Raw genomic sequence first — 12,846 nt, 5'->3', positions numbered from 1 at the left:
CTTTGTTTTCTGGGAATAACTGAGTGACGAGGGAATTCTTGTTTGCAGCTCTGCTCTTTGCACGAGCTGTGGCTCTCATTTCCAAAGCAGCGTGTTTTACAGGGCAGTAACTGTGATTAGAAGCACCACGGCTTTGGCATCAGGCAAAAGTCGACTCAGTTTGTGGCTCCAGCATGTACTAGCTGTATAGCCTTGGGCATTTTCCTTGAGCCGTATTTTTCACCCCTATGAGATTTTGCTAAATGCAATTTCTTTTTTCTAGGGTAACGGGGAAGATGGTCCATAGTATACAGTTACAGTTAGGAATAATTAATATGATTGCAGCAGCATCATCCACAGTCTGGGCCAGGGCAGGCCAAGAGGGATTTCTGTATACTTTAAAGAAATCTTTAAAAAAACACTGATCTTTTAAAAGAAAGAAGTAATTCTTCTCTTTGCTCCAGAGTAGCTTATCTGGATTTAGAATTTTAGGATTATTAGAGCAAGGCAGTTTAGAGACGTGAAACTCATGCAAGAAGAAACCTGAACTACCTTATATGTATTTTTTTCAAATAAAGTTTTGATTTTTTATACTGCACTTTGTTGGAAGTGTTATTAAATATTATTTGTGCATTTGATTTTAATAGTTAATGTGTTATTTTAAGAGTCCTTTCTAGCTACTGTAGTGACAGGTAATTTTAGTCTTAATATACTCTTTCCACTTCAAAGTACAATGGAAAACTCATTAATAGATCTGAGAATAGAATATGAAGTAACTGGGTGACAGTTTGAAACGGAACATGTGACTTGTGTTGTTTTGTCCTGCTCTTCAGATATTTGCTCATGTTATTTACCTACGTTATGTGACCAGAAGTCTCATTTTGCAATGATTTATAAACATAGACCTATGTTGAGTGTAATTTTTAATTCACAGACTATAATTGATGCCAAATTGGTATTTTGTTATTGATCTCTGGTTTTTTAATGAACAATTTGATGCTTGGTAATGGGGAAATAATTTAGTAGAACACAGTATTTTACCTATTACCCATAATAAACCTTCTATAATTTTGTTAAACTTCCTATAATTTTTAACTGATAAAAATATTCCTTACGTTTACTTTAGCTTTCTTACATTATTTGAAATAGTCCAGTGGCTTTCAGGCCTTTTTTGACTACACCTCACGTAAGAAATATGAATGAAAACAAAAGTTTTCACAAAGAGTACTTATTCATTGTATGTAGTACTCTTTGATTACTTTCTGTTTTCATTTTTTATAAAAAATGTTTGAAAAACATTGAACCAGTATGGAGTTTTTTTATTGAAACTTCATTTTCATTTAGACCCTAGACAATTTAAATTGTATTAGTACAATTTAAACAGACCAGTAATACCTATACAAGATGTCCATTAGACAAAGGATTAGCATTTTGGCATCAGTTATAGCTGAGCTATGGAGATAAAATCTACATTTAGGCAACAAATGGGATTCTGTCCTATTCTGCACTTGGAGAATTTCCTTTTCTGATGCCATTCAGTGCATCAGGAAAAACATCAATTTTCTATGAAATTCATTAGTGAACGCACTTAAACATCAGCAAATGTTTATCTTCTAATATCGTTTCCAATTTGCATATTTATTATTATTTTTTTAATTATTATTTTTGGTTTTAGTCAAAGCAGTCCTTAAGAAGAGGGAATATGGACCAAAGTACACTCAGAATAATTTCATCACTGGAGTCAGAGCAATAAATGAGTTCTGTCTGAAATCCAGGTATAGTAGGTTTTTCTTTTTCTTTTTCTTTTTTAATGTGATAGTTCTATCTAATCTAAATAGCCATTTAGGGGCGCCTGGGTGGCTCAGTCGGTTAAGCGTCCGACTTCAGCTCAGGTCATGATCTCGCGGTCCGTGAGTTCAAGCCCTGCGTCAGGCTCTGGGCTGATGGCTCAGAGCCTGGAGCCTGTTTCCGATTCTGTGTCTCCCTCTCTCTGCCCCTCCCCCGTTCATGCTCTGTCTCTCTCTGTCTCAAAAATAAATGTTAAAAAAATAAAAATAAATAAAAATAAATAGCCATTTATTTAGAATATGTTACTCTCTACCATCCATGTGGAAATTTTCCCATGACAGCTTCCTAAATTGAAGATCTATTTTGTTCAGTTAAAAAATGTTAAGATTGTTAGCTTACTAAACTGAATTCTGCTTCAACATGAGCAACTCCAGTCTTTTGTGATATCTTAAAAAAGTTCAAAAAGGTAGGTTCTTAGGGTGTCTGGGTGGCTCAGTTGGTGGGGTATCTGGCTCTTGATCTTGGCTCATGTTATGATCTCACAGTTCACGGGATTGAGCCCTGTGTAGGGCTCCAGCACTGACAGCATGGAGCCTGCTTGGGATTCTCTCTCCCATTCTCTCTCTGCTACTCTCCCACTCATACTTTCTCTCTCAAAATAAATAAACTTTAAAAAAAAAAAAAAGGTTCTTCAAAACCTCTGTATCCCACAAGAACCTTAGGAGTTTTATTATTGTGTTAATATGTAACTTATTATTAATAAGATATTTGTGTATTTGTTTAACTTTTTAAAGTTTTGGGTTTATTTGGCTAGCAGAGTTGAGTAATTTAGTTACATTTATGTTTATACTCCAGCTATGGTTTCTGTTGAGCATAAATTATTTTTCTGGTATCTTTTTGTTACTAATTTTGTTGTAATCTTAGATATTTATTGAGATATTTGTCACAAATTTAGAACCCTCCCCCCCCCCCCCTTTTGTGTGTTTACCTAAGGAAGCCATATTACATTGAAGATTTCTTGGCAATTTAGACATCAGATTTAGCTTTTTTTCCCCTCTCCCTCCTGGTCACATCCTCTGTATTATAGTATCAAGAAATAAGAATTCCTGTCATCAGTTTTGTAACTTACTTAACTATTAAAAACAACATTGTAAAAACAGTTGTAACAGTGATGTAAAAGAATGTTCTGTTTCACACTGAGTACTTCATTTAGTTCTCACAAAAATTTTGTCAATTAAGTGGATTAGGTGTTGCTGTCTCCGCATTGTAGGCCAAGAAACATAGTAAAGAGGTCAGTGGCAACCTGGCTCACTTAGCGAGTCAGCATCAGGGAACTAGGATACATATCTTTGCTGGGTAAACATTTTTTTACTAATATGTGATGGTTGGTTATGTTGACTTGTTTTATTTATGTATTTATTTATTTCTTTTTAAAGATTTTATGTTAAATAATCTCCACACTCAAGTTGGGGCTCGAACCCACAACCCCAAGGTCAAGAGTCGCACACTCCACTGACTGAGCCAGCCAGGTGCCCGGGTTGTTGACTTATGTTAAACTCCAAAATAATTTCTTGGGATTTAATATATTCCATAGTAACCAGATTTTTACTTATAGGTCTTTCCATTGCTCTTATAGAATTTCCTTAGAAAGACCAATAATCAAATTTAGAATGACTATTTAGCCGTGACTTGATGAATACATAAACCCTTCAGAATTTAAGAGAATGGAAAATAAATAACACAGAATTGACATATACACTTTATGACTTGATACCTATAAGTAGTATTACCACTTAGTATCATCAATTAGTATTAATCTGGATATAAACAAGTATGACTATAAGTTTTAAATTTAAATTCTTAAACAGAGAATGATATCCTAATCCATGTTTTTTCTACTTTTCACTTTTTCCTCATACATCAGACATTGCAGTGGAGTGTCCATAACAGATAAAAAACAAACACTGATGAATTAGTTGAATCTCTACATACTATGTTATGTTATCTATAGTGAGCATCAAGAATAATTTTTTTTTCTCTGTCTCTAGAGCAGTTTTTGTATGCAAAAATGCCTTCTTTAAACTGATCTTTAAAGCCTTTAACTGATCTGTATAGCCTTTAAAGATCAGGATCAAGGTAGTGGCTTTTATCTGCCCCTAATAATCCTTCTGAGTACCTCAACTATATGAACCTTGTCTGAATAAATTCAGCATGTTTCTTTCTCCAGTGATCTGGAACAACTTCGAAAAATCAGACGACGAAGTCCTCATGAAGATACCGAGTCCTTTACCGTATACTTGAGATCGGATGTGGAGGCAAAGTAAGAATATGGTTCTTTTAGAACAAATGTACAAGCCAAATTTGGGATTAATAAAAACCCATCTTAAATAGACCCAGAAGTTTTTAAAGGATATATTTAAAAAGCAGAGTATTTTCATATTTGCAAACTTGTCTATCTGTGAGTTACTAGTATATACTAGTTAATTAGAAGTATATCAAAATTTATAAGAAAATTTGCTGTTGAAGTTACTCTTACTGTTTAGATTTAATTTAGAAAAGCTTCTTCAGTGTTTTATATTTTTTCTAAAGGACCTTATGCTTTGTTGTAAGATTCTCATATAGTTATAATTCGTCTAGATTTAAATATGATTACAATAAAGTCGTTAAAATTGTCCATTGTCAATGGCCCATGTGTGTATGTGCAGATCTTTGGAAGTTTGGGGAAGCCCTGAAGCTCTTGCCAGAGAGAAAAAACTGCGTAAGGAAGCAGAAATAGAATACAGAGAAAGTAAGTATATTCAATTTAAAGTGGAGTTAATTAAAACATAACATGTAGGTGAAACTGGGGCCTTTAATGAATAACTACTTCCTAGCAGTTGCAGGTCTCTTGACTTTGGCTCTGTTGGTTCTAGCAAATACCAGTTTCCACTTTATAAAACAGTACCTTTTTTTTTTTTCCCCTCCTGTATGGCTCTTTAAAGATGATGAGAGGTAACAAAGCTAGATGGTTGTTTCTATAAGATATGTCAATATTATAATTTATTGTCTGATTTGAAGATTATATTTGTGTATGTATATGTATCTATATATAGATATACATATGTCTATATATAGGTATATATATAGATATATATATAAAACCTCATATATATATATATATTTATATATATGTAAAGAATAAAAAGCCTCCTTTCATTTCCTGTAGTTACTATTTCATTTTCCTGACTATAGATAACTGTTGTTGGCAATTTGGTGTATATCTATCCAGAATATTTCTGATGAATTTTCAAATTTCTGTACACATTTTTTCACTTAAACATAATTGGGTGACACTATGCATATTGTTTGGCGTCTTGTCCTTTATGTTTACTAGTGTGACTGTAAACATCTTTCCATGTCTATAGAACTCTACCTCACTCCCATTCTTTTTTAACAGCTACAGAGTATTCCATTATATGGACATAACAAGCTTTATGTTCTCCAATTTTTTACCATTACAAAGAACCATTAGTGAATGTCATATTTTAAAATATGTAATATATACTGTTATTAAAAATACATGGTATAAAATGTTAGTAGAATTTTAGGGTTGAAGGACATGGGCATTTTAAGATTTGATAGAATGATTAGTTCTGAATAATTATTCTCCAAAGGCATATTGTGTCAATTTATACTTATACAGTGTATGAGGGTGACTATTTCCTCATATCCTTGACAGTGCTGGATGTTACCATTGTTTTAACTTTCTTATGTATTTGGTGGACAACAGATGGTACCTTTAATTTTGAGTTTTTCTGATTACCACTGAGGTTGGTTATCTTTTAATATATTTGTTTTTCTTAGTTTTCTGTGATAATTTTTATATCCTTTACTCTTCTGCTAGATTGTGTATCGTTTAAAATAGATTTTCATGAGTTTTTGGTGTATTTTTAACCCTTAATTTTGTATGTTCTGAATATTTTCTTTTGCTCCTTCTTCATATTTTGTTTTATCCACCCCCCGTTAGTGGGAGATTTCAGACATAGGAGTACAGAGAAAGGTGTAACAACTCCTCGAGAATCCCATCACTCAGCTTTACAGTTATCAACATGTGGCCAACCTTGTTTTATCTGTATTTCCTTTACTAACCCTCACTCTACTGAGGGTTAGTAATTCACTCTGCTGAGTTATTTTGAAACCAGTCCCAGCTATTCTATTATTCCATCTATAAATATTTCAGTATATGTCTCTAAAAAACAGGTATTTGTTTTAGTTAGTTCATATGATGGTGATGGTTAAACTGCTTTAGAAAAGCTCACTAACCACTGCCCTCAGTAATCTGTCAGTAGGTCTTAATATCCTCTCAGTTGCCCTTTAGTTGAAGATCTAGGATGTTTTTGTATAGTTTTAATTTTGGCAAAGAAAATGAGTGACCTGCTGATTATTTCTTTTCTTGACAAAGTTGAAAAAACATTTTGTCTCTTTCCAGCTAATCTAGTCAGGAGGAATAAGGACTGTATTTGAGGTTCTCGTAGGCCTGGAATATATGACATTCAGATATCTGTATGTTGAGCAAGTGTAGATTGTTTTGCACAATCCAAGACCTTTAAATCATAGTTCAGCATTTTGAAAAGTAATAAGGAGAATCAGTGAATCCTAGGATCTGTGCAGTTTTTGCCTCTTAGAAGAAGCAAACATTTGTTGACTGTATATTCACAGGTATGCTAAAGAGAGCTGCACCTAAATCCACAGGGGTGAAATATTTCAGTAAAACAAATATATACTGGGATCAGGGAACCTCAGAATTTTGGTATCACTATTCAAAGACTTACATTGGGTATCTTTTCAGTAATACAGATGCTAATACTGGATATGATCAAATGTCGTTCCAGTAGGGCAGATTGCATTGGGGAATTAGATGCTGGCACTGCAGTTACAGATCTGTTCTATTACTTTGGGGAACTGATAGAATGTGGCAGGATTAAAATATAGATAGAGGTGCTAGTATCTGAGAAAAATATACACTTAACTTTTCTTTGACAGGCTTTATTTAGGAGAATCTGAATTCTTCAACTGTATTTCTAAATTCTGTACAGGACCAAAGCTTAAAGGTGACAATATTACCTTCCCCTGATGAGTTGGTGAAATTTCTAAATGGAAATATGGTCAGTAATATAGATAGAAAAGGGATAGAGAGAGCTTCTTGAGAGTGTGGGAGTTCGGTATAAAGAGGGGGAGCAGTGAGATAGGAAGGAGATCAAGGAGAAGTGAAACCAGCTGAAGGAAGATATGCAAGGAAGGAAAAACCAAGTAGGGCAAAGTAGTGGTACTCAAATTGTCCCATTTTTGGCCAGTGGAAGCACCTCAAGTTGGTTCCAAAGTCTTTTTGTCATAACCCTAATGTTGTAGCCTCCTTGCTTTTAGGTACAGTAAGATGTTTCAGGTTTATCTTCTATATTTCCTGCCCCGGACTGGGCATTACGCATCTCTGGAAGGAACTACATTTCTTTCTAGTAGGAAATAAAATTGAGAGAGTCTACTTTGGGCATCAGGGATATTCATTTGTAGTAGGTTATCATATGTTTAAGGTCTTGCCATGGACAGAGGTAGGAAATGCTTTTTTTTCCTTAAGAGAGAAGATATGTAGGCTGTTTTGAAAAACTGAATGTTTCTTTTTCTTTGTTGTGTTTTGTATCTCTTTTACACTGAAAATTTTATCTTTTAGTCCATTGATATAATTAATTACATTTTTTATTTACACATATAGAAAGAATATAGTGTAGTTTCTAATAATAATACCAATATTATTGCCATCAGGATGATTTAAGTTTTACTTTTTTTTTTTTTTTTGGTCTTTAGTATATATCCCACTAGGGATATATAGTTATATTTCTGTGTTTTAAATTCACTTGAAATTTCTGTCTGTATGGATAAACCACAAAATAGATGTAAAATTTGGTTCATTTGTTTCATTTTGCTTATGATTTTTAGAAATAATTTTGATTTATTTTTATTTTATAATTTTGTAAAACATTTACATGATTATCTAGAATCACATCTACCAGATAAAAATACTTCAGAGAAACTTAGCTTCTACTCCTATCCTCTCCACCCTGTTCTCCCTCTTGTATCAGTAACCATTTAAAAAATTAGTTTTGAGGTTATTTATTCCATTAAAAAAATATATTATGAAATAGCATATAGGGGCGCCTGAGTGCCTCAGTCGGTTAAGTGCCCAACTCTTTTTTTTAATTTTTTTTTAATCTTTATTTATTTTTGAGAGAGAGACAGAGTGTAGTGAGCAGGGGAGGAGCAGAAAGAGAAGGAGACACAGAATCTGAAGCAGGCTCCAGGCCCTGAGCTGTCAGCACAGAGCCCGACACAGGGCTCAAACTCACGAACTATGAGATCGTGACCTGAGCTGATGTCGGATGCTCAACCAACTGAGTCATCCAGGCACCCCAAGTGTCCAACTCTTGATTTTGGTTCAGGCCATGCGTGATCTCATGGTTTATGAGATTGAGCCCCGTGGAGCCTGCTTGGAATTCTCTCTCTCTCTCTCTCTCTCTCTCTCTCTCTCTCTCTCTCTCTCCCTCCCCCTCTCCCTCCCTCCCTCCCTCTCTCTCTCTCTCTCTCTCTCTCTCTGTCCCTCATATACACTGTCTCCCTCAAAATAAATAGATGAACTTAAATAAAAAAAAGTTCTAAAACACAAATAGTACAATACTATTAAAAGAGAAATAGAAATAGCATATACACTGGTATTACCCCCTCAGACCCCTTTTGCTAAATAAGGTATATTTTCTGTTCTTGGCTTTTTTGACACTATGTCCTAAGGACCATTCTATAGTAGTAAATAGAGACATTTTTTTCATTCCTTTTATAATACTCCCATTTTGGGGGGTATACCATAGTTTATTCAGTTATTTCCCCATAGGTCATTTTTAGTCTTTTGCTTTTAAAATAATGATACCATAAGTAGCTTGTACATACATTAAAGGAAATATATAAAGTTCACAATTTGAGAAAAGATAGTAATAGAAATTTGTTCTTGTATTTTTAAACATTGGGCTAAGAAATGAGGAATTGGTTCTTCTATCAAGCTTAAGTAACTCATATTTTCAGGTAATATTGAGAACAGAATCTTTTTTTTTTTTTAATTTTTTTTTTTTTTATGTTTATTTTTGAGACAGAGAGAGACAGAGCATGAACAGGGGAGGGGCAGAGAGAGAGGGAGACACAGAATCTGAAACAGACTCCAGGCTCTGAGCTGTCAGCACAGAGCCTGACGCGGGGCTCGAACTCACGGACCGCGAGATCGTGACCTGAGCTGAAGTCGGACGCTTAACCGACCGAGCCACCCAGGCGCCCCGAGAACAGAATCTTAATATCAAAGTGCCTTTCTCTCATTGTAAAGCCAGATTTCTTCCCACAAAAAACACAACAAAATTTATCATTTTAACAGAGTGTTAAGTATCTTTGCATTGTTCTGAAACAAATCTCTAGAAATTATTTCCCAGAGCTTTTTCATCATGTAAAACTAGAACTATACCTGTTAAGCAATGGCCCTTTCTTCGTACCTGTAGCCCTTGGTAACCACTATTCTACTTTGTGGTTCTATGAATTTGACTACTGTAGATATTTCAGGTAAATAGAATCATACAATATTTGTATTTTTGACTGAATTATTTCACTTAGCATACTGTCTCAGTGTTCGTCCATGTGACAGGATGTCCTTCCTTTTTAAGCGTCAATAATATTTCATTGTATGTATATGCCACCTTTTGTTTATCCATTCATCTGTCCATTGACATTTTGGTTGCTTTCACTTCTTGGCTATTCTGAGTAGTGATGCTCTGAATATGGGTATGTAAATATCTCTTTGAGACCTGCTTTTTTATTTATTTTTTGGGTGTATACCCAGAAGTGGGATTGCTAGATCATATGGTAGTTTTTAATTTTTTTGAGGAACCCTCCATATTGTTTTCCATGGTGGTTACACCATATTACAGTCCTACCAGCATGCACAAGATTTTCAGTTTCTCCATATCCTCGCCAACACTTGTTTTTGGGTTTTGTTTCATTTTGCTTTTGGATAATGGCCATTCTGATGGCTGTGAGGTGATACCTCATTGTGGTCTTAATTTGCATTTTTCTGATAATTAGTGTGATATGTTGGCCATTTAATGTGCTTGTTGGCCATTTGTATATCTTCTTTGGAGAAAGAAGAGTCCTCTGCTCATTTTATATTTGGCCGTTAGCCTGTGGAATATATTTAACATAGTCTTAAAGAGAATAATTGTGCTAACCTAAAATATGACTGATAAGAATATGTATGAGCTAAATGTATTTTGTGATTCTTTTCTTTTAAAGGGCTATTTAGAAACCAAAAAATATTAAGAGAATATAGAGACTTCCTGGGAAACACTAAGGTAAGGTTATCTTTCTGCTATTATGTGTATATATTTTGCACGGTGAAGTGTTAGTGTCAGTCTTTTGTGAAAATCTAGCATATCTGATCATAATTCAAGATTTTCCTGAGCACATTGTAACTTACTGAAATAGTCTGTTTGCTTCTGTGTGGTTTTTTTAAAATTAAAAAAACTGGGAGGGGGGCGCCTAGGTGGCTCAGTCAGTTAAGTGTCTGACATCGGCTCCAGTCATTATTTCGGGTTTATGAGTTCAAGTCCTGCTGCGGGTTCTGTGCTGACAGCTCAAAGCCTGGAGCCTGCCTCAGATTCTGTGTCTCCCTCTGTCTCTCTGCCCCTCCCCCTCTCTCACGTGCTCTCTATCAAAAATAAACATTAAAAAAAATTTAAAAACTTGGGACATATGTTCTTTTTAAATTCATAATAGTGTTATAAACCATAAGTGTATAGATTGTAGGTGACGGAGAAGACTGTTTTCTTAGGTTTTTAGCAAAGTTTAACTCTCACGTACACCTTTAATTTTCTTTATCCTCTCTCTTACTCCTAACCCTGATTAAATATTCAAACTGCCACTTCTCTGCTTGTACCCAAAATGTTCAGCCCTTGGAGGAGAACATTTCACAGCCACTGATTGTTCTTTCTTATTATATGTATATATAAAATCAGTGGGGGCACCTGGGTGGCTCAGTCGGTTAAGCGTCCGACTTCGGCTCAGGTCATGATCTCGCGGTCCGTGGGTTCGAGCCCCGTGTTGGGCTCTGTGCTGACAGCTCAGAGCCTGGAGCCTGTTTCAGATTCTGTGTCTCCCTCTTTCTCTGACCCTCCCCTGTTGCATGCTCTCTCTGTCTCAAAAATAAATAAATGTTAAAAAAAAAAAAATTAAAAAAATTAATAAAAATAAAATCAGTGGATATATTGACAGTTTTACTAAACTTGCAGAGGACATTCATTGTCTTTACTCTGTGAGATAGCTATTCCATACTTTTCCTCTCTTCCCAAACTTCCTATAGCCTTACTCTTCAGCTGATGTCCTTGCTTCATATTTCATTGAAAAAAATAGATGTGGGGCGCCTGGGTGGCTCAGTCGGTTGAGCGTCCGACTTCAGCTCAGGTCATGATCTCACACTCTGTGAGTTCGAGCCCCGCGTCTGGCTCTGTGCTGACAGCTCAGAGCCTGGAGCCTGCTTCCGATTCTGTCTCCCTCTCTCTCTGCCCCTCCCCTGCTCATGCTCTGTCTCTCTCTGTCTCAAAAATAAATAAAAACATTTTAAAAAATTAAAAAAAAAAAAAAAAAAAAGAAAAGGATGTAATCGGATAAAAGTACCTCACTTTCCATCACCAGATTTACTGACTTACCTACTTGTGTGCCAGAATACTTCCTACTAGAAGGATTACTATTGGGACCAGTATAGAAAGTTTACCTTTATTATCCTACCTCTTATTCTCTTCTGAATTCTCTTCATTTGGGCTTTGATTCCCACCACTCCACTGAAATGGCTCTTAGCAAAGTCCCCACAACCTCCGAAATACCAGGTAGTCATGTCCAGAGTCAGCTTTTCATTTAAACCTAAATGGGAGGTATCTCCCGTGAAGAAGTCAGTGTCCTATCTGGAGAAAAGACCCGCCATGTAAATTGTCTCCTTTCTTCTGAGTTACATTTGAGACATTGCTCCCTTTTGGCAAAATTTAAGTTGGCAGTGATGAGGACTCTAGTCGTATTTTACTTGATATTCTTTTCTTTTCCATTCATTATATCCAAAACTCTTTAATTTCCATTTCCCCTTTGAGTTTTGTGCTTCTGGCATCCCAGTGATAGATAGAGCCTTGGTATGCCTTATGAGCCAGTCTTTTCACTTCCGTGCTTGGTAGCTGCTGCCACTGCCCATTCCTGTGAGGCTGGTGAGACCTGCTCCCTGGGAAGGTCTGTTCCTACTGTTGTATCTGTTTCACATGGAGGGTCATTGTCACCAGATTTTTGAATAGTAGCTATTGACTTCTGAAATCTGTGTCACTAGAGGCCTTTGAAGATTAATAGTCGTCAACCCTGAAATGTTCCAGGATTTGAATAGAATTTCTTTCTGTTACACCCCTTTTTGTAGTAATAGGATAACACCTTAGTATTTAATTTCCCTTTACTGTTCCATATTCCTGTAAGGAACATTCACTCTTCTACTGAAGATGGCTGCTTTCCTTCTCCGAAATATATGGGGCTAGTCGTATTTGCTGGAATTAAATACCTTCTTTACTTGTACTTGTTTTTTTTTCTCCCCAGATCGAGACACTTGTTTTTCTATGGTATTTTTCTTTGTCTTAGGAAATTCCAGTAGTGATTGATAGATATGAACTTACTATCTTCTGAGTCTGCCAAAAGCATTCTCTCCTCAGAACACTATCTATCTGATATCTAATTTGTCGTTACCCCTTTATTTTTTAAAAAGTTTTTATCTATCTATCTATCTATCTATCTATCTATCTATCTATCTATCTATCTAAAAGTCTTATTTAGGGACGCCTTGGTAGCTCAGTTGGTTAAGGTCATGATCGCAAGGCTCGTGAGTTTGAGCCCCGTATTGGGCTCTGTGCTGACCGCTCAGAGCCTGGAGCCTGCGTCAGATTCTGTGTCTATGTCTCTGCCCCTCACCTGCTCGTGCTCTGTCTCTGTCTCTCTCAA

The 12,846-nt window shown here is 35.6% G+C and overlaps 1 protein-coding gene across 1 annotated transcript in view; it reads left to right on the top strand.

The window, feature by feature from the left end:
• SLC30A9 (solute carrier family 30 member 9) overlaps positions 1-12,846 on the top strand; it is an 84,758-nt gene that overhangs the window by 33,863 nt on the left and 38,049 nt on the right. The window contains exons 4-7 of the mRNA XM_019413220.2: positions 1,655-1,754; positions 3,995-4,087; positions 4,473-4,555; positions 10,120-10,178. Of these exons, the coding sequence (XP_019268765.1) occupies positions 1,655-1,754; positions 3,995-4,087; positions 4,473-4,555; positions 10,120-10,178 (335 nt within the window). The remainder of the gene's footprint in view (positions 1-1,654; positions 1,755-3,994; positions 4,088-4,472; positions 4,556-10,119; positions 10,179-12,846) is intronic.

Source organism: Panthera pardus, unplaced genomic scaffold (assembly GCF_024362965.1).
Source record: "Panthera pardus isolate Hobbes unplaced genomic scaffold, ASM2436296v1 HiC_scaffold_13, whole genome shotgun sequence".
Taxonomy (NCBI): Eukaryota; Metazoa; Chordata; class Mammalia; order Carnivora; family Felidae; genus Panthera; species Panthera pardus.
Note: the sequence above shows the minus strand (reverse complement) of the source record. Positions and strands in the feature narration are given on the sequence as shown.